The sequence below is a fragment of the Papio anubis genome, chromosome 10 (assembly GCF_008728515.1).
Source record: "Papio anubis isolate 15944 chromosome 10, Panubis1.0, whole genome shotgun sequence".
NCBI classification, from domain to species: domain Eukaryota; kingdom Metazoa; phylum Chordata; class Mammalia; order Primates; family Cercopithecidae; genus Papio; species Papio anubis.
In genome coordinates this window covers 103,434,607-103,461,081 of record NC_044985.1, presented here as the reverse complement: position 1 = coordinate 103,461,081, position 26,475 = coordinate 103,434,607, and the positions used below count along the sequence as shown (strand labels likewise).

At 54.7% G+C, this 26,475-nt stretch overlaps 1 protein-coding gene and 1 long non-coding RNA gene across 7 annotated transcripts; one reads left to right on the top strand and one right to left on the bottom strand.

The window, feature by feature from the left end:
- Positions 1–245: 245 nt before the first annotated feature.
- On the bottom strand, positions 246–14,670 carry SLC4A3 (solute carrier family 4 member 3). Of its 5 annotated transcripts, none has more exons than XM_003907995.2 (23): positions 14,490–14,670; positions 14,192–14,275; positions 13,657–13,822; positions 12,806–13,083; positions 12,544–12,659; positions 11,894–12,174; positions 10,122–10,270; positions 9,796–9,976; positions 9,230–9,365; positions 8,781–8,964; positions 8,259–8,358; positions 7,638–7,822; positions 6,744–6,969; positions 6,346–6,564; positions 5,786–5,934; positions 5,390–5,584; positions 4,163–4,393; positions 3,712–3,801; positions 3,087–3,253; positions 2,222–2,475; positions 1,611–1,780; positions 1,252–1,425; positions 246–575 (listed from the first exon to the last, which is right to left on the bottom strand). In XM_003907995.2, exons 2-23 carry the CDS (start codon positions 14,240–14,242, stop codon positions 498–500), a joined length of 3,780 nt encoding a protein of 1,259 aa, XP_003908044.1. In that variant the 5' UTR covers positions 14,243–14,275; positions 14,490–14,670; the 3' UTR covers positions 246–497. The 5 variants fall into 5 exon arrangements, with proteins under 5 accessions (XP_003908044.1, XP_009181422.1, XP_003908043.1 ...); XM_009183158.4 differs by having other exon boundaries at positions 14,192–14,335; positions 14,490–14,660; XM_003907994.2 differs by having other exon boundaries at positions 257–575; positions 11,894–12,093; positions 14,192–14,335; positions 14,490–14,605.
- Positions 14,225–24,703, top strand: LOC103876546. Of its 2 annotated transcripts, XR_001893610.3 has the most exons (5): positions 14,225–14,295; positions 15,572–15,736; positions 17,668–17,885; positions 20,614–20,792; positions 23,642–24,703. It is a non-coding gene; the product is annotated as an uncharacterized LOC103876546 (long non-coding RNA). The 2 variants fall into 2 exon arrangements; XR_001893609.3 differs by lacking the exon at positions 17,668–17,885.
- Positions 24,704–26,475: the final 1,772 nt, after the last annotated feature.

Below are 26,475 nucleotides of genomic sequence, written 5' to 3'. Positions count from 1 at the left end.
TGACCTTGAGCAGACCTTGAGTGCCCCCACCCCCACTGCCCGCTCCTCGGTCGCACTTGAGGGGGCCTGGGGGGTGATGATAAGGCCCAGCTCTGGCCTTCTGCAGTCTTGATTCTCTCTTTTTCTCCCAAGGACTCTGTCCTTGACTCAAACCTCTCCCTGGTTTTGATGACCCTGAAAATAGAATTCTTCCAATTCCAAATGGATAAGTATGACCTGAGAAACCAAAGATGGAACCAAGAAAGTGAGGCAGACACGAGACAAGGAGTGTGGTTATAATGAGCTCAAAGCCTGTGCCGGTCTGGTCTGTGAAAGGTGAGGCGAGGTCAACGCCCCGGGCAGAAGTCATGGGGGCCACTCTAGCCATGGCATCAGGAGTGGTTCCAGGCACATCTCTGGGTCCTGAGGAGCCCCCCGGCCCAGGGCTGGGCTCTACCTGAGGCCCAGATGTCAATCCCTAAGGTCTTGGGGTCTCTGAGGGACACTGTCTTCCAGGGTCACACTGGCATGTGCAGCTCATTGTACTCATCCTGGCCATCCTCATCGAAGTTTGGTTCAGCATCTTCCGAGTCCAGCTGCAGAGGGAACAGAAGGTTGGGGAAGGCAGGGAAGCATGCTCATCCCCTCCCATTTTTCAGCTCCTCCAACCTGCAGTCCTCCCTGCTCCCCGACCTTTCCTGAGCCTCTCTGCAAGTACCATGACCCTGGATGGCAGCATTGCCCTTGGCCAAAGCCTTCAGGTCACCTCCCAGATCAGATACCAGGCCCCTCCTGGTGATAATAATAATGATTATTATTATGAAGCTCTTTCCTGAGGCCACTTCTAGTTGCTGTGGTACCTTTGTACACCATGTTTGAGTATGGATGAATTGCAAAAAGATGTCTTTTCCTCTAGTTGACAAAAACAGGGCTCAGGGTGAACGCCAGTGCCACATCAACCCTGTAGCCTCTCAGCTGGGTGTTTCTGGTCAGGCACCACCTGCACAGCTGTGTGCAGCAGCCCCGTGCCTACTCCCGTACAAAACCACCATCCGGAGGCCTTTACCTGGACTAGCACTTGACCCTCCCAACAGTCCTATAAGGTAGGATCTATGATTACCCCTATAATACAGGTGAAAATAAGATTTCGGAAGGTGAGATAACTTGCAACACAAGTTTCACAACTAACACAACTAGTGGGTGGCCAAACAGAGATTGGAACCCAGTGCCCATTTGCCCTCATACTGTTTCCCCAAACCACCACCCCCTTACCGCCTGCAGCTCCCTGTCCTGGAAGAGCCGGGGCAGAAGGCAATGCCTCAGAGGCACTGTGAGCAGCAGCAGGAAGGGAAAGGCGAGTGAGGCCGCCGTGGACTTGACCACCCAGAGCAGTGCGATGCAGCCCAGCTGGATGCAGGTGAACAGGTGCATCCGCCACGTCTTCACCTGAGGGAGCAGCCGGTGGGCCTCGGTGCACAGCATCCCGGCCTGCTCCCACCCATATCATGGGGAATTTGGCTCCCAGGTCCCACTTTCTCCTTCATATTCATCCCGTCCATCGATGCTCCCAGATCCCTCTGGATCCCCTTCCTATCACCCCACTGCCCCACCCCCATGCTTCCTGGCCCTACCTTGGTCACATAGGGCTGCTCAGGATGGTGCTTTGCTGGCATGAGGATGAGCAACAGACGCTGGGACAGCTGGATACCAGACAGGGACGTGACCCCCATGTACAGGAAGATCCCAAAGAGCACAGCCAATGGGATCCGACGCAGCACAGCCCCCATGACGATGGACAAGCCTGGAGGAGGTGACACAGACCCGCCTGACTCTCAGACAGCCCCGGGAGGATGGACAGGCCTGGAAGAGGTGACACGGATCTGCCTGACCCCTCAGACAGCCCCCGGGAGGATGAACAGGCCTGAAGGAGGTGACACAGACCCGCCTGACCCCTCAGACAGTCCCCAGAAAGAGAGACAGGCCTGGTGGGGAGGCAACATGGACCCACTGGACCAATCAGCTTGGCTTTATCACCATGAACAAGAGAAGAGGGGGCAGGACAGAGAGCCAGGAAAGGACTCCGGGAGGAAGCGGCTAGGGGAGTGTTGGGAAGCAGGTTTGGGAGTCAGATCAAGGGCAACACACAGCACACTGGGCGATTCAGAGTCAAGCCTGGGATAGAGAGGATGTAAGGCCATGGGGCCCAAGGAAGGGGGTGTGCAGGGTGGAGGCAGGCTCTCACCCACGAGGCTGGCGATGAGCACACCAGTGACCCGCTGCTCCCGCACCTCCTGGATCTGGGGCTTGTCACCAGGCGCGATGGCAGTACGCATCACTGTCAACGCATTGACATGGGTGACAGAGCGGACCGTGGCAGCTGTGAGCCAGGGCAACCCAAACAGCCCACAAAGCCCCCCAAGGGAGCCAATGAGGAGCAGGTCCAGGTGGAAACCAGAGCCCTTGAGCAGCCTCCGTGCCTTCTGGCTGACAATAAGCCTGCAGGGAGAAGGTGGGAAGGGGGGTGTGGCTGGCCCGGCAGGGGCAGGGGACAGAGACAGGCATACACAGAGACGAGATGGTAGGGGGAGGACGTGCAGACTACAGTTCTCCCCAGGACTGCCAGCTGCTTCTTTCAAGTTCCCAAATTGAAGTTCTCACATTGAAGCAAATGTGAGCCAAATTCTCACACTGTGAATATTTAAAACACCACAAAAGCCAGATGCCAGATCTTACCACGTTATTGTGGTTTAACCAAAATTAGATACATGTGAGCATCCCTGGGTGCAAGCTTAGACTGCTAGAGTGTTCTGAGCACTGTCAAGTGCCACCCTGCAAAGAGTGGTGGCAACAGATAGATGTCACATCAAATCATCACGGGGAAACCATGCCCCTGCCCCGGATGCCACTGCTCTCTGCTCCTCCCCCACCTCCTCCTCACCCCTGCCAGCTTCTCCACATACACTCTCTTCCTCAAGGCTTGCCACCAGCTCCCACCCTCCCGGCACCCTGATACTGATAATGATGTCCCCGCCATAACCCTGAAACCAAGCCAAGGAGCCAAGGAGCCTGGCCTCGTCCCTCCCACCTCCTCCTCCCATCTCTCTCACGCCGTGATCTGTGTCTCCATGAAGATCAGGATGAGGACGAGGAGGGCGGGGACAGCGGCTGCCACCATCATCCAGGGCGGGAAAGGACGGGCACTGCCCAGGGGTGGGATGAACCATGAGCGCTTATCAGGAGAGGTCACTGAGAGCCCTGTGGGCACAGTCAGCTTCTACATGGCAGGAAAACAGGGTTCAGGGCCACAGCCTCCCCATGCTGGGAAGCCCACCAGGCTGCGTCCCCAATACCAGGACTTCAGGGAGTTGGGGTGTGAACAGGTTAGGGGGAAATTAGTTTTGCATCCTCCAAAACTCACTGTCCTTCCAAGGATCCAATAGAGGGCAGGCAAGTGAAGCGCCTCCTCCCTACGCCCCAGAGCTTCAGGGGACCTGTGTGGGATACCTGTCACTCTGCTCCCAGCCCAACACCTGCTTCTCCTGGATTCTTCACTCAGGCTCCCTGGGGAAGGCCCTCAGCCAGAAGCCCCAGCCCCATCCCACAGGGCGGCCACTCCACTGGGAAAGCTGAGTTCAGGCCTGATCCCAACCCCAGGGCCCATGGAGGTGTGTCGTTGGCTCCCTTTCCTGGCCTTGGGGTGAGAGCAGCTGCCACAGGCTGGGGCTCCCTCACCTGCGTGTAGGTGTCTGTGATGGAGTAATCCACCAGGACCATCACCAGGATGGAGATAGGGATGCCAAAGTCCCCGATGATGCGGCGAGCCTTGAGAGGGGCCGGTCGGGGAAGGGAGCAAAAGGTGGAGGCAAGGTCAGCAGACTAACACGGGGCTTGCCATCTCTGGCCCTGCCTGGGTCCACGCTGGAGCCAGAAGACCTCCCACCTGCCTCTCAACCCCATAGGTGCCAGCGCAGCCTGGGAGGCTATTGTCTTGATTAGACTTCTCTGAGCAAAGGGCAAGACGACACCCAGGGAAGAGGCTTCCGAAGGGGTAGGGGCTGCCTGGGCTGGGTTTTGGTCCACAGGCTGATCGGGGAAGGGGTGCAGCCTCTCTGGGGAGCTGAGCCTGGCAGTAAAAGCAGGAATTGTGGGACTCTTGGGGACTCCACACCCAGCAGCCATGCACCTTGCCCCCCAGGAAGCGGCTGTTCCTGAACTTGCGCAGGAAGAAGGCGATGAAGAAGGTCCCGAGCATGAGGATGAGTGACAGCAGTGCTGTATTGGGCTGGTTCCTCGGGCTGGGTGGGCCCTCGGTGGGGGGCAGGGCACTGCCATTTGGCTCCAGACCAGCATCCAGGGACCCCTCCAGGGCCCCCTCAGGGGGGTAGAATGGCAGCAGTGGGTGCTCTGTGAACACCTGTGTGTGGATAACAAGGACACCTTGTCACTCACCTGGCAGGTGACCTGATTTCATCGTCATCAGCATACCTGTGAGAGAGAGGGTGTCCCCTCAATAGCTGGTCAGACAACAGTAATGCACGTACATCCAGCTGCACCACACACACACACACATAACACACACAAAAAACACAACATACCACATCCACACCACACACACAATATACACACACAAACACACACACAACATGCACACACAGGCACACACACATGCACACACACACCACACAATAATAATAAACACACACACACCACTAATAATAATAAATACACCACACAAATCACACAAAACACAACACACACAAAACACACCATACTCATACCACACACACACACACACACACACAAACACACATAACACACATACAATAATAATAATGATAGCCATAACACAACACACACATAACACACAAAAATCAATAACATTACCACATCTAATACCACACACACTTACACACACACAAATACACACACACAACATGCACACATGATGCATACACACATGCACACACACCACAATACAACACACACATACAACACATAATACACATAAATACATACCACAATAAACACAACACACAAACACAGTCTGCTACTCATCACACCACACACACACACACACACACACTCCTCTACAAAAGATGACCTAAGGACAACCAGCCCCTTAGCACTGACAGCTCCCTCCCCATCACACACCTGTGCAGGTGAGTCCTTATTACTTACTTACTAAGCCTCCAACCAGGTGCCTGGAGTCGTGACCTGGCACCCACCCTCTGGGTCTGACTCCCTCCCCTTCAGTTCAGACCTAGCCTAGGATGTCCCTACAACCCCTCACTTCCAACACAGTCCCTCTCCTTGTCCCTCAGTTTTCTGTACCTCCCCCTCCCATGCTGTCCTCCCCAGGGCAACGTCCACCCCCATCTCTGCCACCCCTAAGACCTCTCTGGACCTCCACCTTGTAGAGCTTGTAGAAGGTCTCGTAGATGAAAATGAGTGAGATGAGGAAGGCAAAGATCTCCTGGGTGAAAGGCGAGATGTAGCGGACCAGGAAGCTGCCTTCGGCGGCCACTAGGGCAAGGACGAAGACCACCAGCCAGAGGCCAACCCACACCCGGCCAGTGAGGTACTCCAGGTCCTGAGCTCGGCAGAACTAGGTGGGGGTGGAAGCGGTCATTACCCACAGGTGGCCTGCCCTGGGTGTCAGTGCCCCCTGGAATAGGCAGTGGATGAACTCTGAGGAAGAGGGAGAATGCAGGGACCCATCCCCTAGGTAAGGAAGAGTGTGGGGCAGGATGTAGGTAAGGAAGAGTGTGGGGCAGGATGGATGGAGTAGGACAAGGCTACACCTCACCTTGAAGAAGGCTTCCTCAAACACAAGCAGTGGCCCAGAGAAGCCAACCACAAGCAGGGGCTGAGCCCCCAGCAGAGAGAAGAGGACGCCGAGCACAGCGGTGGACACAATCAGCTCAGACACGCCCATCAGCCCCTCGGTCTTCTCTCCTGCGGCAGCACGGGCAGGATGGCCCTAGCCTGGCTCTGTCTATCTGCCCCCTTCCTCATCTAATTTGTCCTAAACTGGGGCCCCCAACAAAAGCAGAGTAGCCCCTTAGAACGACAGGCAGGGTCCATTCCATACCCCATTGCTCCCAGACCCTCCCCACTAGCCCCCAGTGGTGATCACTGGATCCCCCATCCCTTACACCTCTCCCACACCCTCTCACTTTATAGCCCCCCAAAGGTGATCTCTGGGATTCCCTGACCCAGCATCTCTATAAGGTGCTCACACCTTTGCTAGCACATCTAACCACTGGCCCCTAATGCAATCACACCCAGACCCAGAATCCTGCAAGTGAGACTAGGACCAATAGTGACTAAAGGAGCCCCTCAATTCCCCAAGCCCCAGTCCCTTACCCAGCAGCCCCCCGAAGGTGATAGCAGGGCTGAGGGCTGCGAAGTAGATGAAGAGCACAGCGGCCACACACTGGGAGTGCAGCGCATCTCGCAGGTCACTGGGGTAGTGCGGGTACCGGCGCCTCACATCCCGCACAAGCCCCCCAAATACCGAGCCCGTCCGCAGCAAGGGGTCATCTTCAGGGGTCGCCTCGGAGCCCCCCAACTCCAAAGACAGTTCTGGGGGGACAAGGGGCTGCTGGGACACAGACCACTCCCTCTGGCTTGGAGGCCCCAGGCTGTCGGGATCAGGGATGCAAAGGACTCCAGGAGTCAGGACGGGGCTGGGGTCACAGCCTTAGGGCCCTGGGATGGGGGAGTGTGTATTGGGGGCACTCAGCCCCCCTCAAGGGTCTGACCTTTCCCAGGGGCCGTGTAGCCACCCCGTGTGGTCATCTCAACTTTGGTCTGTTCACGCTCCCGCCGCTTCCTAAGCAGCTCTCGCTGGAAGGCAGCCACGGAGCGTAGCAGGTCGCGGCCCTCCACCTCGGACGGGGGGATCACAATGCTGCCATCCAAGAACTCGCTGATGGCGCTCAGGAGGTCTTGCCGGTCGTCTGCCTGGTAGGCAGCCTCATGAAACAGCTGGGGGCAATGAGAAGGCCAGGACCCTCAGGGACGGCCAAGGGAGCCTCCAGGAGGGAGACTTGAGGCAGGTGTTGGGTCACTGAGCTACAGGCAGGGTGGACATTCCGCCATAGATACTGGGCCAGTCCAACAGTGTTGGCTGTTGGAACACTGACACCCATCCCAGCAGGCCAGCAAGCCACTGCCCCAAAGCCCCAGGTGCCCTCCATTCCCCCAGGAGATGCCAGACTTCCACATGCAGCACCTAAAGGGACAATGCCTAGCAGAGGAGAGGCTTCCAGAGCCATTCCAACTGGATCAGCCACACCTTACAGGCTGATAAATATTGTGAACATTGTCCCTGGCTAAAGGACCCTCCTATCTAATCCCAGGAGAAGCCACAGCAAAGACCAGCACATCCAGCCCTCCTGATCAAGTCTCACATCACATCCAAAGCTCTGGGGTCTGGGCTTTTCCCCCGATGTCACCAGCCCCTTACACAGCCACAGCTCAGGGCTCTCTCTTCTCCCCTGGGCCAACAGCTCCCCCCACCACTCTCCAGGGCATGGCCTCCACCCAGGGGCCTCTAGCACCCTTGCCTCTATGGACACCACTGTAGACAATGAGAGGGACAGGGGTAAGCAGGGCCTAGGAGAAGAGGCCTTGAGAGCCAGCATGCACCCAACCTTGTCAGACATAAGGGTGGCAATGGAGCGCCCAAGCTCGTGATAGTCAGTGCTGGTGTGGCTGGGCCCCAGCATCACGAAGAGGAAGCGGACCGGGACAGGGACCTCAAGCACAGACTCCAGGAGTACAGCCTCATTCAGCCGCACAAAGGCTGCTGCAGGCTGCTCCAAGAAAGGCACACAACCTAGGGGAAGAGGAAAGCACAGGGCGCTGGGCAAAGGGGAGCAGTCAAGGCAGGCCCTGGGGCAGCTATCTAGGGCTATCATGGACAGTTGAGCAGGTTGTAAACTGCACAAAGAAACCCCAGTCTAAAGGGGCACTATTCACTTGTGTGTCTATACATTGATTACAATTCACCAACAGATGGAAACTCAGGGTATTAAAGAAGGGTTGCTTTTTTTTCTAATTCCAAGTCCAAGATAGCAGAAAACTGGACAGGAAGCAGGCAGGGGACTATGAAAGGGCTGGGCTAAGACAGGTTGTGAGGAAGAGCAGGGGCCAGGTGGGAGCCTGGAGGGAGATGGAAGAGGCGGCCTCCAGGCCAGAGCTCAGACAAGCAGGCCCCCAGGAGAGGCACACACACGCTGCAGACCCTGCCTGCAGCACCCGGCCCTCCTCACCCACAAGCACAACAGTGGCCTCAGCATCTTCAGGGATCTTCTCCAGCAGCTTCAGGCTTTTCCCCCGGTGACCGTCTCCCCCAGGCATGTGGAGGGGCTTCTGAGGACGCAGAACTGGAATAGGGCTGGGACCCAGACCGGAGGCCGTGGCAGGCCCTCCCAGCCCTGGCTCCAGCCCTGGCTCTGAGACCTGCTTCTCTCTCCCAGAATGGGCAGGTACTGCACTGTGGCCCCACACTGGGAGCCACCAGCTGGGATGTGAACCCTACCTCGACGCCCCCTACTACCACCTCAGCCTTATCTTGTTTAAACAGCTCCTGTGGGTCTGCCACATCATCACACTCAAAGCTCCTGCGTCTCAGGGCAGGGACCCCTCATACGGGTCTCCACTAGGTCCCCCAATGCCCAGCATGATGCCAGTAACCCAACCTTCCCAACCCGCTCAGTGAAGTCATTGATGACCTCAACTGAAACTGGACACCCTCTCAGTCCCCTGGCCTAAGCTAGAGCAAGGGCACTGACCTCCTTGGCGTCAGGGTCATGTGGCCAGAGTGGGGCTGGCTCCCCCAGGTCATCAGCCATGGTAGGCACCGCCCCATCAGGACCATGGCTGGGGGTTGGGTGATGATTCCCCAGAACCGAGTTCATGCTGGAGCTCGATGGGTTTCGGGGAAAGAAGCCACTGTCCTTGTCATCGTTGGGATGGCTGGAAGGGGCAGGGTGAGGCAGGTGAGGAGGAGAGGCTCATGGTAGACTGAGGTCATGAGGTGAGTAGTGGAGGGTCAGGGCCTCCATCCCTCTGCCTCAGTGTAAGAAGAAACTTTCTAATGATTGAAAGTGTCAAAAGATAGAAATGAGCTCTCTGTCACTTGTGGTATTCAAGCAGAGGCTGGGAGCCACTCAGAAGAGGCTGTGCTCCTGGAACGGCAGCTGAGCTGTACAGGCCCCTCCCAGGCACCCAACCCCGGCACCTGTGTTTCAGTAGCAGGGTACGTAGGACACTGGCCCTGTCCTCCGGCCGGATCTGGTCAGACACAATCATGGTCTCCACCACGAGGTGTGCAATGCCTGGCAGGGTGGTTTGCTCCAAGTCCAGGAGGGCAGCTCCTAGGGGGACAGTCAGGCACAGAGAGGGCACACAGTCCCATCAGACAGGAGAAATCTCCTCCCACTCGGCCTTGCCCCCCAAAAGCATGGGAATGTGCTGGAAGGGCAAAGCGCCCAATGTACCAGGCGGATACACAGCTCCATATTGCCACAGGCCAGCCACAGAGGGGCTGTGAAAATGGAGCATGGGAACGAGGGCACGGCCCCTCCCCACAAGGAAGGGGAAACCATTTGTTGACTGACTACTTGCACCAGATACAGCCCTGCCCCTCGGGGCTCACGGGCTGCCCAAGCAAATGGACCCCATAGTCCCAGGTGGCAGCGGGATCTTGCCTGTGCCCAGGACTCCAGGGAGTGTCCCTGGGAGCTGAGCAGCCTGGCACAGACTGAAGAGGACATGCAGCCTCAGGTCAGGCCTGGGAGTCCCTACCATGGGCGATGGTCCTCCTGAGCTCCAGAAGGCTACGGAAGGAGAGCGAGGCAACGTGGGGCTTCCCCCAGCGCTCTGTCTCCTCCTCCACATCCTCCTCAAACTTGATCCAGCGGGCCGTCTCCCGCCAGTGGGGCTCCTGGCTGCGGTCCAGCATCAGCTCGTTCAGCTCCACGAACACCTGGGGGACGTGCCAAAGGTGAGGGCCCAGGGACCAACAGGTGTGGGGAACACAGCGACGGGGCAAGGCAGGGGGGCAAGGAGAGGAGGGCTCCAGGGCCGAGGGGCATGAGGAAGCCACAGGCCCACCCACTCAGCATTCTGACCTCATGAGGCCTCCGGTCCAGCTTTTTCTTCTTCTTCTTCCTGCGAAGGATGGGAGCCAGGCCACTGGGACTGCCCCTCCCGCCCTGTGTCCGGGATGGCTTTTTCACTAAGTGTCGCCGCACACCAGGGTTGTCCTCCAGTCGGTGACCTGCAGAGAAGATGGGCTTAGGGGTCCCACAGGTCCAGCTGGGGGCCTCGGGGTCACGGCCCAGCTCCTTCTGCCCAACTCATCTACTTAGTGAGCTCTATAGTCACCTATAGGCCATGCCGAAGGGAACCAGATAATCCCATGTGGCCATTTCATTGATAAGAAGACTGAAGCTCAGAAAGAGGGAAGACCTTCCCATGGTCACCTGGGACCACCGGCCAAGGTGCAATCCAAAGGTAGACCCAGCTCAGTCCACAGCCCCAGCCAGACCCTCCAGCCCCTGCCATGGCCACTGCCCCTCCCTCTCTGTCTGGGTCCCATGACTGGCGCTGAGTCAGAGTCCCGGGGCACTGAGCCCCCAACACTTCCCATGCACCCTCTCTCTCTCTCAACACCCATGTCCCCTCCCCGAAGGTACACAGCCCAGCAGACTCAGGCAGGGCTTCGCTCCCTTCCTCCTGCCTGCCCTACCCAGGCCAGCAGCAGTCAGGGAAAGGCCAGCAGCCCCGTTACTCACAAGTTGGTGGCCGTGCCATGGGACCCAGCTGGCCCCTGACGGACTCCCACAGGCCACCATCCTCAAAGTCCAGCACAAACATCTCTAAGTCTTCTGAGGCCAGTGAGTCTCGAGGACTGGGGGCTGGATCCCTCCCAAAGCCCTGGCTATTGGAGTACCCAGACCCAGGGCTCAGTGCCCCATTGGGCTCAGGATCCTCCTCCAGTGGGCTTGTCATTCTCCTGGTGGCCGAAACCTCGGTCCCCGCTCCCTGCCAGACCCCTTGGCTCTCCTACAAGGTGGCAGCCTGGACGGCGTGGCTTCTGTCCAACCAGAGCTGAAGGTGGCACAGCCTCCCGACCCCAACTCCCCACGTCCACAAGCCTACTCCTGGCGGCATCCAGCCCCCACCCTGGGTCTGTAAACACGCCCTTCCCCCGCCCCATCCCGCTGCTACTGCTGCCATCGGATTGTTCCCGTCCCTGTCCTCAGGCCCTGGCAACTTTCCATGACGTATTGAGCTTAAAGCCCTACCCTTCCCCCCACCCCGCCCACACACTGTGGCTCCGAGGAGGAGGAGGGATCAGTGATGCCCCTGGCCTGGGCACAGAGCCCCATGGGTGATGACAGGTGGCACAGAAACCAGGGCACTGATAAGATGGAAGGAATGTGCCGAGATCACAGCCAGGCCCAGCCAAGGGTAGTGGGATGGGAGTGAGGGGTCCTGCCACAGGGAGAGGCAGGGGTCCACAGCAATGGCTCAGACTCAGGGCCTGGGTTTGGAGGGGATCAAAGAGCTAGGAGACAAAGAGTTCACCCTGAGAAGAGGGGCCTTGGGGAGGGATACAATGATGTGAAAAAGAGAGCTGCCTTTTTCTAGGGGTGACTCAGAGGACAGAATCAGGACTGAGGTGTGAAGTGTCAGGAAAGGAAATCTCAGCTCTGGCCATCAGAAAGGGTGGCTGGGTGAGGTAGTGAGCTCCCCATCACTGGCCACATCCCAGCAGACAGGGATTCAGAGAGGACTCAGCCCTGAGTGGAGGACAGCTCAGAGCCTCTCCAAGGTCACTCGGAGGCCGGGAGTCCGTCGCAGTGGACCATGGGGGCTGCCACAAGGTCTCACTCACTCTTCATGTCGTCCAGGTCTGCAGAACCCAGCATCTGGGCCTCCGCCTCATCTGTGGGCACCTGCTGCTCTGGACCACCCGGGTTGCCCAGGGCACTGCCTGGGCACAGTCGCTCCCGCAGGTCATAACTGGCCGATGGGCTCCAGGGCCGGCTTTTCTCCCCAGCGATTCGGGAGGCCCGGGCCCGGGGGCTGGGGGAGCTGGGGAGGCAACACAGCAGCCTTGGACTTGACAGGGCCAGGTCGGTGGTTCCGTCACCGTCCCTCAGCTCAGAGCAGGGCCTGGAGTAGACCCTGAGCATGAGACCCAGGCCCCTCCTGGGCAGAAAGGACGCTAACCCGGGCCCCCCTTCCCATCCCATGGCTCCCCCTTTCCTCCACCTTTCTCCCCATCCTCTCTACTCTGTCACTCTCTCCCGGGGAACTCCTAACCTCTTCACTCTGCTCTTCTTTTTTTCTCTCCCCTTGTTCTCTCATCCTTGTAAATCACGAGGACAGAGAAGGATCCCAACCCCCTCCCATACCCTGCTTCTCTTCTCTCAGGGTCAGAGCTGGGGACACTCCCCAGGGTCAGGAAGGAGGTGACTGCCAGGAGCTCGGGACCCTGCGGCTCTGGGCTGGGCCCTGCTGAGTAGAGGCTGCAGCCAGTACCTGCTGGAGTGCTGGGGGCTCTTGTCAGTGCGTGGGACCACCGAGGGCAGGGGCTTGGTGACAGCAGCCCTCCCAGGGAGGCCTGGACTGTCATCCTCGTCACTTCCAATGGAGAACTGCAGACACAGAATGTGCCCTGGGGCCCTGCCCCAACCCACCATGCAGCCCCCAACCCTACCCAGCCTCACACAAGCCCCAACATGGGCTCCTCCCCTCCTCTCTGCACCCCTGACCTGCCACCCCTCCAAAGGGAAGCCCCTACCTTTGCCTTCTGTGGGGTCCCTGAGGGTGGGGGCTCCACAGGTTCTGCCTCAGATTCTCCTTCCTCTTCCTCCTCTTCCTCCTCTTCCTCATCCACTCCAGCTCCCCCCTCCTCCTGGATGGGAGGGGTCCCCTCAGAGGGGGGAGCAGAGGTTCTCTCCTTCTTCCTCTTTCTCCTGGTGTGCCGGGCAGAGGTGGGGGGCAGCCGCCGCAGCTTGTGGGGTGGAGGCAGGCGCGCTGAGAGCGGGTGGTGGGTGTGGTGGGATGTGTGCCGGTGAACTGGGGGTGCAGGAGATCCAGTTGAGGCCCCCACAGCAGAAACGGGGGCCCTCCCCACCCGAGGGCACACACCTTCCAGCTCAAGGCCGCAAACAGGGGAACCCTAGTCCTTCCTCCAGGGCCATGACCCCCCAACACCTGTGTCCACGTGCCTGTCATTGATGAGGTCTGGTGGAGTGGGAGGAGAGGGCGGATGGACAGGGAAGGTCATGAAGGGGGCTGGGAGGGGAGACGTGATACAGCAAGGAGGGGAAAGGCGGAGTTGGAGGAGTCGAGGTGGGACAAGGAGAGAGTGAGTGGGGCTGAAGGGGAAGAGGAAGGTCACCGTGGAAGGGCCCAGGCCCGACTCCCTAGATCTCCCCTGGTCTGGGGCCCACCTCCCCTGGCAGGCGGATAGGCGATGGGTGGGGGAGGCAGGATGACTGAACACGGCATGTGGCCCAGCACAGAGTCCAGCACAGTGTCCGGCACAGGATGGCACTGGGTGACCAAGCCGGAGGTGAGCGCGGTGATGGTGGCGATGAAGGTGATGGTGGCGAGGGCGGCCGCACTAGGGGTCCCCAGGCTACCCACACTCAAAGTCCCGCTCGCTGTAGCTGCGGCTGGGCTTCTCAGGGTCCCAGGCCGGGGGCTTGCTGATGAGGTCCCCAAACCTGCTCACAGCCAAGGTCTTCCCCAAGTCATCGTCCTCCTCCTCCACGTCTGGACTTAGAGGGGGCTCCTCCAAGGGCACCCGAACCTGCAGGCCCAGACAGCCTCTGCTAAGGACCCCTGACCCATGAAGGCCCCACACCCACCCCAACTCCAAGCCCTAGTTGGGGGACCTCAGCAGGCTCTCGCACCATCGGGCCCGCTCCCCTTGCTCCCAGACCTGTGTCAGCATCCCAGAAACCACCCTCTCTGGGCTCCCAGAGCTTGTAAAGAGAGAGGGCTACCGATCCGGAAAATACCAAAAGCCCCCCTCTTTCTCCATAACCCCCAGCCCAGCTCATCCCTGGATCTGGGGGTGGGGTGGGTCCCTGGGTCTGCCAGAGGACGCCTCAGCCCACCCTAAGGCCCCTCCCCTCTCCTCCCCCATCTCTCCCCCGCCCCCGCGCACGCCGGTCACCTGGGGTAGGGGGGAGGCGCCCCCGGGCGGCGGGATCACTCCGTTGGCCATGGCCGGGTAGGCGGCTGGGGATGCTCTCACTCACTAAGGGACCCGAGACCCGGGTGAGAAGGAGGGGCCACTGAGGGGGCCTAGCGGGGAGCCCTGGGGGAGGAGGGCGGGGTCAGGTTCCTTGCGTTGGCGCCCCCCACCCGGGAGCCGGATCCACGCTCCCGGCCCAAGCGCCCCTCCGAGGCCCAGCCACACCCGGGACAGCCCGGGTCCCCCGCCCTGCCCGGCGCGCTCCGCCCCGCGGTACCTCGGGGCTCCGGAGCCTGCGAGGCCCAAGCGGGCCGCCGCGCCCCATGTCCCCCGCGCTCGCTCTGGAGCGCAGCCGCGACTCGCGTCCGGCCCCTCGCAACGCAGAGCCGGGCTGGCCGGGCGGACGCAGGCGCCGGAGCCCGCAGCCCGCGGCTCCACCTCCTCGCGCTCCGCTCCGCACCTCCACCGCCGCCGCCGCCGCCGGGCCGCACAATGGGAGCGGGCGGGCCGTGACTCACCCCGCCCCGGCCGGCGCGGCCCCCACGCGCGGGCCCCGCAGCACCCCACCTGCCCGCGCGCCCCTTCTCCAGGCGCCCCACGCATGGCTGGGGGCGGGGGCGCGGCCCGAAATTCCCACAATCCCCCAGATTCGCTCCCCCACCCTGCTTTTAACCTCCCCTCCCCTCCAGAGCCCAGGAAGCCACCCCCCTCCGCAGACACAGGCCCCTCCAGTCTTGGGAAAGGAGCTCACAGACCCCTGGAAGCACCCACCACCTCCCCTTTCAGTTCCACTACAGCCTTGCCCCTCAAAGTCCTGGCTTCTGTCGCCCGGCACCACCCAACGTTTGACCTTGACACAGTACCTCCCCCTCCTCCAGCCTCAGCTTCCCCAGCTGTAGCAAGAGGGGCCTGCAACAGGGGTGTTCCAAAGTTCTCTCCACCTCTAAGATTTTATGGCTTCGTTTTCACATTTCCTCTCCCTTCTCCCCCATCCCTGAGGTCACATCTCATTTTCCAAGGGCAAAAGGTCTTTCGAAGGAGCTTCTGGACCCCAGTCGGCCCCTATCCTGAGATCAATGAAACTGGACTTCTACACAGTACCATGCCCATACAGCCCTGTGACCTTGGTACTTTACCCTGTCTGACCCCTGGCCTCATCTAGACCTCAGCTCAACCCAAGGAAAGATTTTCTGTGTGCATAGCCTTCCAAGGGGAAGGGAGCTAGGATCTGTTGGACGCCCACATTGTCTTGTGTGTGCTCACAGCCCTGTGCTAGCTAGGTAGGCCCTCTCCAGACTGACTGCCTTGTCTCAGGCATAATAATAAGAGGAGCTGTTATGATTCTCATTTGGTCGGCAGAGGACAGTGGAGACTCAGGGAGGCTCCTTACCTGCCATAATCACAGCTGGAAAGCAGGCTGCCGACCGGTTTGGGCATCATTATCCATGTATTGAAGGTGACTCTCCAAACCACAAACAGAAGTTTTAACTGAAAGAGATGTGCTGTCCTCCTAGGTCTCACAGGGTGAGTCCCAAGGTGGGAATTCCTAGGGTGGGAATCAGCTGTGCCCAGGCAGAGCATGTGAAGTGTGCCCCAAAACCCAGAATGGGAGGCCCAGCTGTTGGGGGTTGAATTGTATCCCCCAAAATTTATACGTTGAAGTCCTAACCCCTGGTACATGAGAGTGTGCCCTTATTTGGCAATAACATTCTTGCAGATGTTAAGATCAGGGTGAACTCCTCATCCATTATGACTGGTGTTCCTATGAAAAGGGGAAATTGGCCAGGGGCAGTGGCTCACACCTGTAATCCCAGTACTTTGGGAGACCGAGGCAGGTGGATCACCTGAGGTCAGGAGTTCGAGACCAGCCTGGCCAACATGGTGAAACCCCATCTCTACTAAAAATTAGCTGGTGTGGTGGTGCACGCCTGTAATCCCAGCTACTCGGGAGGCTGAGGCAGGAGAATTGCTTGAACCCAGGAAGCAGAGGTTGCAGTGAGCAGGGATCGTGCCAGTGCACTCCAGCCTGGGTGTCAGAGCAAGATTACATCTAAAAAATATATCTATATTATATATGTTATATATTATATATAATATGTCATATATTACATATATTATATATTACATATATAATATGGGTTTCTAAAGGCTCTTCAAGGGAAGATTTTGCTCCATCATCTCAGAGGGGTGGAGGAGAGAGGAAGGTCTGTAAGGGTAGAGAATGAAGCTGCAGACTCTGGGTGGGGTGCCGGAGTCTCCAACTGAAAGGATGGGGGTCTGGGGCTCCCAAAAGATGAGGACTTGTGCTCAGCATACTCCCTGGGGTGGGTGGAGCCTCAGAGGGATGAGTAATATATAAATATATATATTATATATTACATATATACTACATCTATATTACATATATACATTTATATATACATTTATATATGTAATATATATTTTATATATGTAATATATAATATATATTTATATGTAATATATAATATATATTTATATGTAATATATATGTAATATATTATATATTCATATATGTAATATATTATATATTACATATATGAATATATATATTATATATTACATATATAATATATGGGTTTCTAAAGGCTCTTCAAGGGAAGATACACACACACATATGTGTATATATATAAGTAAAAAGGGGAAATTTGGACACAGAGGTGTGCATTCAGGGAGAACGCCTTGTGAAGACTGGAGTTATGCTGCCACAAGCCAAGGAACTACCAAAGCTGGGAGAGAGACCTGGAACAGATCCTTCCCTACTGCCTTCAGAGGGAGCCTAGACCTGCAGACACCTCTGTGTCTGGCTTCTAGCCTCCAGATCCATGAGACAGTAGATTTCCATTGTTTAAGCCACTTGGTTTATGATTCTGTGTTACAGTAGGCCTAGCAAACTAGAGCTATCCCAATTCTTTATTCCTCTGAGCCAGGCAACGTGGTTCCAAGACCCTACCTTGAATTTTGTTTTGGTAGGGCCGGCCTTCACGTCCTTAGAGATACTCCAGAGCCTTGGAATCTTTCCTAGGGCTCTGGTCTTCAATCCACCTCGACATTGTGTTCCCAATCCTGCTCCTCTAGCCTGTAAAGTCAGACAGCAGTTACTTTAATACTGAGACAGCCTGAGAAGGGTCTTGCCACTGGGAGCCCTGGTGTACATCCATGTACATCCTGCACGCCAAGATGCCATAAGGGTATCACAGGACTCATCCCTCTGAGGCTCCACCCACCCCAGGGAGTATGCTGAGCACACGTCCTCATCTTTTGGGAGCCCCAGACCCCCATCCTTTCAGTTGGAGACTCCCGCACCCCACCCAGAGTCTGCAGCTTCATTCTCTACCCTTACAGACCTTCCTCTCTCCTCCACCCCTCTGAGATGATGGAACAAAATCTTCCCTTGAAGAGCCTTTAGAAACCCATGTTTATCTCTTTCTTTCCAGGCTGGGGGCAGTAAGATGATGCTGACACCCACCAGTTGTTTCTTACCAGCTCATCCTATTAGACATAAACGCATGCTTTTGTTAGGCCCGCTCTCCTCTCTGACATCCTGCCTGCAGCGCACCTGTAATCGTCAGTCCCCTACGGTGTGTTCCCGATGGGGTCTTCATTTCTGTGACAAAAGAGCACTCCTTTCTTGCACAAAGGATGGCCATTCTGGGTATGTGTCAGTTTCTAGCTTAGAGCCTGTAGACACTGAAATGGTGACAGGAAAGGTGACAGCAAAGGCTGAAGCCAGCAACAGGCCAGCTCTGAGCAGTAGCCAACTGTCACACCCTTCCCCACGGTCCAGTCTCACAGGAACGTCCCCACCCTGCATGCTGGCACCCCAGTACACTTGTCTGCACATGCAGCAGCACTACAGCCTGGCCCTTAGGTCTGAGGGAGCAGGAGCCATCCTGCCACACCACCCAGATGTAGAGGCAAAGCACATCGTTCTCTGGGCTCCCCATGAATGGGCCAGAAGCACTCGGGTGGATTCCTCTCATGCTGTTACCTGAAATCACTCTGAGGGTCCAGCATGCTGGGAACTAGACCAGTATGGCAGATAATTTGTCATCTGTGGCCACCCAAATCTTTGAAAACCCACTTTTACATTTTGATCATTTCTCCTAAGTCCTCTCTTGCCAAGGTCGAAGCCAGAAAACCCTTGCAGCCAGGGCACAGATACTGACCTCGGTTCCACCAGTCAGACTCACCTGTGCAAGACCTGAATTTAGAAGTGAGCAACGTGCACAGGAGACTCAGACTTCTGCAGGCTTGGAAGGCGGAGAAGTTCTCATGCTGTGGCTGGTCATTAGTCGTTGCTCTCTATTCCTCCCCAGAATACTACCTAATCCTCATTATTTTTTTATAAATTCCTTTCCAGCTTAAAGTGGCTATTGTTTGCAACGAGGCATCCTGACTCCTAGAATCAGGGGAATGGGCTCTAAGTCCGGGTCATGGGATGAGCAGGCACCAGACATTAGTGCTGCCAACATCAAGGAGCTGGCAGAGAGGATGTGAGAGAATGGCCCTCCTGTTAACAGGCGTGGGTAGCCCCTGCCTCTCTTATGATTACTGTGTCATTCCCTATCGTCTCCATCCTGTACTCTTAAGGATAACAACGATAACTTCATTATTTTAAATGCAGGTAGTGCTTCCCGGCTCACAAGCCACTTTAATATTCATATTTTCATTGGTTCCTCACAACAACCCTCTGTGGTAGAGCATCTTAATCCCATTTGACAAGTGAGAAAAATGAGGCTTGGGAAGTTTAATTGGCTTGCCCAAGGTCTAAGGCTCATAGGCAACATGGCCAAGAAGCAGATGCATGGGCTTCAAGCTTTACATCTAATGTTTATCCCCATATACCACAGTACCTCCCCGCACCATGTCTTTTTTTTTTTTTTTTTTTGAGACAGAGTCTCGCTCTGTCACCCAGGCTGGAGTGCAATGGCGCGATCTCAGCTCACTGCAACCTCTGCCTCCCGGGCTCAAGTGATTCTCCTGCCTCAGCCTCCCGAGTATCTGGGACTACAGACAGGCACCACACCTGGCTCATTTTTGCAATTTTAGTAGAGATGGGGTTTCGCCATGTTGGCCAGGCTGGTCTCAAGTTCCTGACCTCAAGTGATCCACTTATCTCAACCTCCCAGAGTGCCATTACATGCGTGAGCCACCACACCCAGCCTCCCCCACCATGTCTTGATGCCTCACACAACTGTTAGACTTTCCATGCCATGGGCACAAACTGAAATAGACCACTAACTTCCCAGATCGACTTTTCAAGGAGACTGCATCTTTGCGACTAGCGTCTGTACGGGGGAGTAGTTAAACGTGAGACCGCTAGAGCCAAGCAGCCTGAGTTCATAGCACAGTTCTGCCACTTGACAATTACGTGACTTTGATAAGTTATTTGCCCTCTCTGGGACTCAGATTGCCTATCTGTAAAATCGCAATAATATCAGGGTTGTTGAGAGGATGAAATGAGTTCCTTTGTATAAAAGAGTGACTGGCCTATAGTAAGTGCTCAACACTGTTAGCTAGTTTCAATACTACTACAAATCTAAGAGACGAAAGTACCAAAAAGTGCTCAAATAACTTGCAGTGTGAAAAATGGTGAAATGTACACACATAAAATAAGCAAAAGCTTGCCCTTACCAAAGCAATAATTCTAAGAGCCATACTAAAGATGACAATCGCAAACTCTAAGAAGGCGGGGAGGTCCAGAATGACTTTTACCCCACCAGGGTAGATTGTGACACTCTTTGGTCATGGACCAATCTTTGCCTTGGTAACCCTAACTTGGCAGGCTAGAGAGTTTCTGGAATAGAGCAGGGTACGGGTTGAGCTAGCCCCAGTTTCACTTAGACTCTTGTGAAAAGGATCTCCCCGCTCCCCAGAGCAGAGCACCCAGTGCCATTTGCTGCTGACTGGCCTGGTGGTGAGTAAGACATTATTTTTACACGACAGATAACATGGCATTGAGAAAGAGCCCAGACTCTGGAGTTAGAGATGCTATATATAAAATGCCAGTTCAATGCTTGGCACAAAATAGGTGCTCAATAAATGACATTCTTATTATTTACTATTGTTGTTACTCTGCGGTGGTTTATCCTGTTATAATTTTGGACTCAGCTTTTAAATAGATCCAATCTCAGGACAGCACCAATGTCCCTGAAGTTTCTCCCACCCCTGCAGACTCCACCTTCCAGCTCCTGTCTTTACTGATGTATTTGATTTATTTGGCTAACAGAGAATTTTGAGATATGGATCTATGTCCTTGCATGCTCCTCTTCTGGCCCTACCCAAGCAGGTAGCCTGCTTTGAGTTTTGTTATTTGGGGCGAATGGGTAGGACAGAAAGCAGAAATCGCCTACGAGCCCTTCTGCCTTTTGTTCTTCCAGAGCCAACGCTTTAGGGAACCAAAGGAGGTTTGTGAAGGAAGAAAGAGGAAGAGGGTTAGCAAGAGAGACAGTGTCTTGGCTGGAAGATGGGGAAGGAGTGGAGGAGCAGACCCTTTGACCTCCCCAATCAGCAAAGCAGGAGGGTCTCCAAGATGCAGAGAGGGGAGAAAGTGAAGTCGGTGAGTCTTGCTAACCCTGTGGGATGGGGGCTTGAAATAAAATGAGGCTGTTTTGCGAATGTTGTAAAGTAACACTTCACACACCCAGGGTGTAAACTGAAGCTCACACACTCACTCAGAACTCCATGCCAGGTTGCGTATATATTGGTGAAAAAGTCCCGGACCCTGTCTTGAAGACAACAAACAAGCAAACACAATTTATAATTAAGAAACATGGCAAAAGCCATGAAGGGAAAGGCCTGCTACAGTGAACATTCAGGAAGCAGAATTAGGGACATCTCGGTAAGGAGGTGACAAAGAGGAAAAACCTGAAGGGAACGAAAGAACTGGCCATGCCATGAAGGGTGAGTTGGAGAAGTGGGGAGAGGAGAACATTCTAGGCAAAAGGAAGAGCCCAGAAAGGCCCTATGGCAGGAAAGAATAGTCTGCCTGGATATTTAGGTGATCTGGTTTGTGTTTTTCCGGAAGAATGTGGTTTCCCTGGAAGTTGGTGCCACAAGGAGATGAATAGAAAAGGACTGAAGGTCAGGAACAGTGGCTCACGCTTATAATCCCACCACTTTGGGAGGCCAAGGTAGGTGGATCACCTGAGGTCAGGAGTTCAAGACCAGCCTGACCAACATGGTGAAACCCCATCTCTGCTAAAAATATAAAAATTTAACTGGGCCTGGTGGCACACGCCTGTAATCCCAGCTACTCGGGAGGCTGAGGCAGGAGAATCGCTTGAACCCGGGAGGCAGAGCTTGCAGCGAGCTAAGGCTGTGCCACTGCACTCCAGCCTGGGCGACAGAATGAGACTCCAGCCAAAAAAAAAAAAAAAAGGAAAGAGACTGAGACTGAAGGGTGAAGCAGGGTGGGCACTCTGGAAGCCCTGAGAGGCAACCCAGTTGAGAGGACAGGGCACAGATTCCAGGCAGATGGCCCAAGTTTGACATCTAGTATCCCCTTGGTGAGATTCCCTGTATTGAACCTGAGCCTCAGCTTCCTCACCTGTGAAATGGAGATCACACTTTTCATTCAGGGTGGTCACACTGAGTGAAATAATGTGAACGAAATTATTAGAGCAGGTGCTCAGAAACAGTCACTATAGCAATATTCTCCTACTGTAACCTTACCCAGCCTTCGCGACCACCTCCAGGGCACCTTTCCCCATTCCCTCCCTGGACCAGAAGCTCCTTGAAGGCAGGAGCGCGTCTGACTCATCCTTGGATCCCTGCCCCCATCTTCTCACATACAGCCTGGCACATTCTAAGAGCTCAGTAAACGTCTGTGGAATTGAAAGCAAGTGCACAAGTAATTATAGTAACTGGTAAACTGAAGAATGTTTTTGTGGAGAATGGAGAAGTCACTGAGTCCAAAACAATCAAATGACAAAGATGGGTCAAAAGAACAACACCTATGCTATGGTTCACTCCTGTCCCCAGAAGCGTCTGAGGACATATCCACTTAGAAACACATTAAAATGCAGGCCTTTTTTTTTTTTTTTGAGATGGAGTCTTGCTCTGTCACCCAGGCTGGAGTGCAATGGCACTACCTCAGCTCACTGCAACCCACTTCCCGGGTTCCACTCCTGCCTCAGCCTCCTGAGTAGCTGGGATTACAGGTGCCCACCACCATGCCTGGCTAATTTTTGTATTTTTAGAGATGGGGTTTCATCATCTTGGTCAGGCTGGTCTCAAACTCCTGACCTCAGGTGATCCACCTGCCTCAGCCTCCCAAAGTACTGGGATTACAGGCGTGAGCCACCATGCCTGGCCTCTTTTGATTACAAATAGTATTTCCAGGCAACAAAGCAGCTTGTGATAAGTAATAGGCAGGGTTTTTTTTTGTTTTGTTTTTTGTTTTTGAGACGGGGGTCTCACTGTGTTGTCCATGCTGGAGTGCAATGGTGTGATCTCAGCTCACTGCAACCTCCGCCTCCCGGGTTCAAGCAATTCTCCCTGCCTCAGCCTCCCAAGTAGCTGGGATTACAGGCACCCACCACCACGCCCAGCTAATTATTTGTATTTTTAGTAGAGACAGGGTTTCACCCTGTTGGCCAGGCTGGTCTTGAACTCCTGACCTCAGGTGATCCACCCGCCTTAGCCTCCCAAAGTGCTGGGATTACAGGCATGAGCCACTGTGCCCAGCCTAGGCAGGTTTTTAACCAGCACTTATTTCAGGTTTTATGGACCACATAGTACTTCCATATACATGATAACACACAACAATTTTGTGAACTAGGTAAGTTACTGATCAGTCTCATCCCCATGCGGTAGATGAGGGAACAAGGGTGAGCACTTTTGTGATTAAATATGGAGCCACAAAACTAAGGCATAACCCTGGATCTTTTAGAGCTAAATCCACCGTGTCTTTTCCTATACCACGACCACACCACACCACCCCTTGAGTAGATGAATAGATAGATGTGAAATAGTGCATGTACTCAGTGATGGGCAAAACATAACGCACAGAACCATGGCTGAATTTTCAACCGCAGCCAAGCAATCTGGGTAGGGTCTCTTCAGAAGCTACCACAGCATCTTGACAAGGGTGGAGGATGTCACCCTGTCCTCCATGTGGCAAAGACGGACCCTCTCCTACAGAGAAAAAGAGACAGGTCTGTCGAGCTGGCCTTCTCCCTGCTTCTGAAGTCTTAGTAATGGAGTTTTCTATCACTTAGTTAAGTCACTAACCCCCATAGGGCCTTATATAAATTTTTAAATATAATTTTTGAATCTATAATACAGAGAGTTTTAAATTTTTCTAAGTATTAAAAAAAAAACCCTCAATACCACCTCTGTGCCCCTTCCTCCTCATCCTCATCTTCATTCCCCACCACCAATTTCCTGCTTCTCCCTTGGATTTAGTTTCAGGTGAGAGGATCCCTTCTCTCCACTGCTTTCCGGGAGCCAGAGGTCTGCGTCCTTCATGCCAGCAACCCCAAGGCCAAACAGAGGCCAGGGGATCAATAAGCACTTGCTGGAGGGGAAAGGCCAGACTGAATGGAGGAATCGATCTCTGGGAGTTGTCCAGGGTCGAGGGCCTCCTACTGACACCTGTGCTGAGCGCCAGTGGGAAATCAGTCGCCTTTGCTCAGAGGGCAGAAGGGTCAGAGGGGCAGGTGCACCTGGGGCACCTGCTCCGTTAGGTGCAGAACTAAAGGGACAGACACCTCCAGGAGTGGTGATGACCTCACCCTTGACCTCTGTCTTGTGCGTCACTGAAGAAAGAGCACTTCTGCATAAAGACTGTAGAAGACCCCACTGCACTGTTCTAGAAAACAAGGTGTTCACAGAGATGATAAGCATAAAGAAATGGAAGGAACTCCTCTTCCAACTCCCTGCCTCACACTTCTCTACCAGTCACCCTGAATGACTGGAGATTATTCTGCCCCATCTGCACCATGGCCTCATTTGACCTGACTTCTGGGGAAGTGCCTACAAACAGGCCTGGTGTGAAGGGCAGGCTCTGGCCAGGGAAAGGCCTTCCTCAGGACCAGCACCAGCTCCTGTTTGCAGATGGTCCAACTCACTGACCGAGAAGGGGGTGTGCACGTTGCCAAGAAAGTGGACTAATATTTTTGGGAAGTTTTAATTTGCTTCAATTAAAAATTGAGGACAGTTCTAAGCAAAACAGAAGTAGGTGAATTTATTTTCTGGGCCTCTGCACAGATCTTTCTGGGCCCTCAGCTTCTGCAGGCATTTCCAAGGGGCCTCTACCCCAGCCAGCATTTCCCAACTAGCCGGTTCCATAACTCCTACCGTTTCCTCCCCACTCTCCCACCAAAGCAGGCCAGACCTGCCAGGGAGAAACTAATCTTAGAAATCAATCTTTTTTGTGTGTGTGAGATGGAGTCTCGCTCTGTCACCCAGGCTGGAGTACAGTGGCGCAATCTCGGCTCACTGCAAGCTATGCCTCCCGGGTTCACGCCATTCTCCTGCCTCAGCCTCCCAAGTAGCTGGGACTACAGATGCCCACCACCACTGCTAATTTTTTGTATTTTTAGTAGAGATGGGGCTTCACCGTGTTAGCCAGGATGGTCTCAATCTCTGTCCTCATGATCCGCCCACCTCGGCCTCCCAAAGTGCTGGGATTAGGCGTGAGCCACCGTGCCCGGGCCAATGTTTGCCCGGGCCGATCTTTTTTTTAAATGGAATTGAGTGGCTTAATTACCCTTTTCTGGGGAAAATTGTGTACATGCACTGAGATTTCTGAGCAGATACACAAAAAATGGGTAAGAATGCTTGAATCTAGAGTTAGGGGGTCAGGCATATGAGAGCAACACACTACATTCTTAAGTGCAGTGTACATTTTTTTTTCCTGTATACATTATCTTTCAAATAAATTTTAAATAATTTTAAATAAATGTAAAAGTACAGGATTTTCAATGACCCCTTTTCATTTTTAAATACTTCACCCCATGGATTTAGAGATGTAGTGGCCTGGTTAGGCCAGGCAACCCTTCCCACAACCTTTCCAGGTGGAAGTCCCCGGTGACACAGCCCCAGTCCTGCTGTCCCACCAAGCAGTCGGGTTACAAAGTGGTCAAGGCCATAGGCCTGACACAAAAAAGTGAGCTGGATTAATCATTCTGCCTCACTTCAGAACAGGAACCATGAACCACGGCCTCTGCACAACTGTGTGGCTGCAATGATTTCCATTGTGTTCATTCTTTGATACAAGAGACAGATCTCAGCCCAGCTCAAGTTGGAATCAGGGTTTGTTTAGTTGGAACTCTTGGTGGCTCATACTTGCTTCAAATTATCTTAAGCCATAGAAACGGGGAGGGGAGGGCTTCCTTTTTAGCTTATGTTACCTGAAATCACAGGCGTTTCTGTCTTTGCGCACAACTAGACCCAGGGGCTTCAAAGATATCCCCAGGATCTGGCCCTGATCTCTCCACCGGGTCGTCTTCCTCTCTCTCATGGCTCCACTTTAGGAAAGCGCCTCCCCAAAGCCAGCAGCTCCAGGCTTATCCTCTCAGCAACCCTGAAAGGAAACTTGCCTCTTTCTTGGTTACTCTAGTCAAATGCCTGCGCTGGGCCTTCATAAGCCAAACCAAGTCACATGAGGATATCTGAACCAATCACTGGGGCCAGACTTGGAGACAAGAGGTGAGGGAGTGGAGCTGACCATCCAGGCCTCCGGGCTGAGTGAGGCGGTGCTGAGAAGGCAATGGCAGGAAGCAAAGGTCACCACTCAACTCCACACACCCTCTCCCCAGACACTCTCTGCGAGGGCCTGAAGTCCTCACTACTTCCCACATAAAATTCAAGAGAGCGGGACTCTGTGTGGCCCGGCAGCAATTCCATGCCAGGCCACATGACAGGTCACTGCCAGCTTGGGGCTGTGTGCCCGTGGGTCATGAGTTCTACTGGATCCCCCATGCTGGGACCACAGTTGGGCTGGAGATGGGGTCTCATGGTACAAACAAGGCTGACTGGAGCTGCCCATACAGGAAAGGTGATGGGCGGGATAGCTTCTGTCAGAAGAGGTTAGGGGAACGGCAGGCCTTATGAGTGACATCTAAGTACCACACATGACCTATGAGTTGGAAACAACTTTATTGATACCTGAGAAAAAGTGCAGGAAAAATATTCCTCCTGACCACGTGGCCTGTCCCCTGAGGCCAGATCATTCTCTCGCCTCTCCCTTAAGCCCTGGGTCATTTGGTGCCTCACTGGCTAGTACCCAGAGGCTG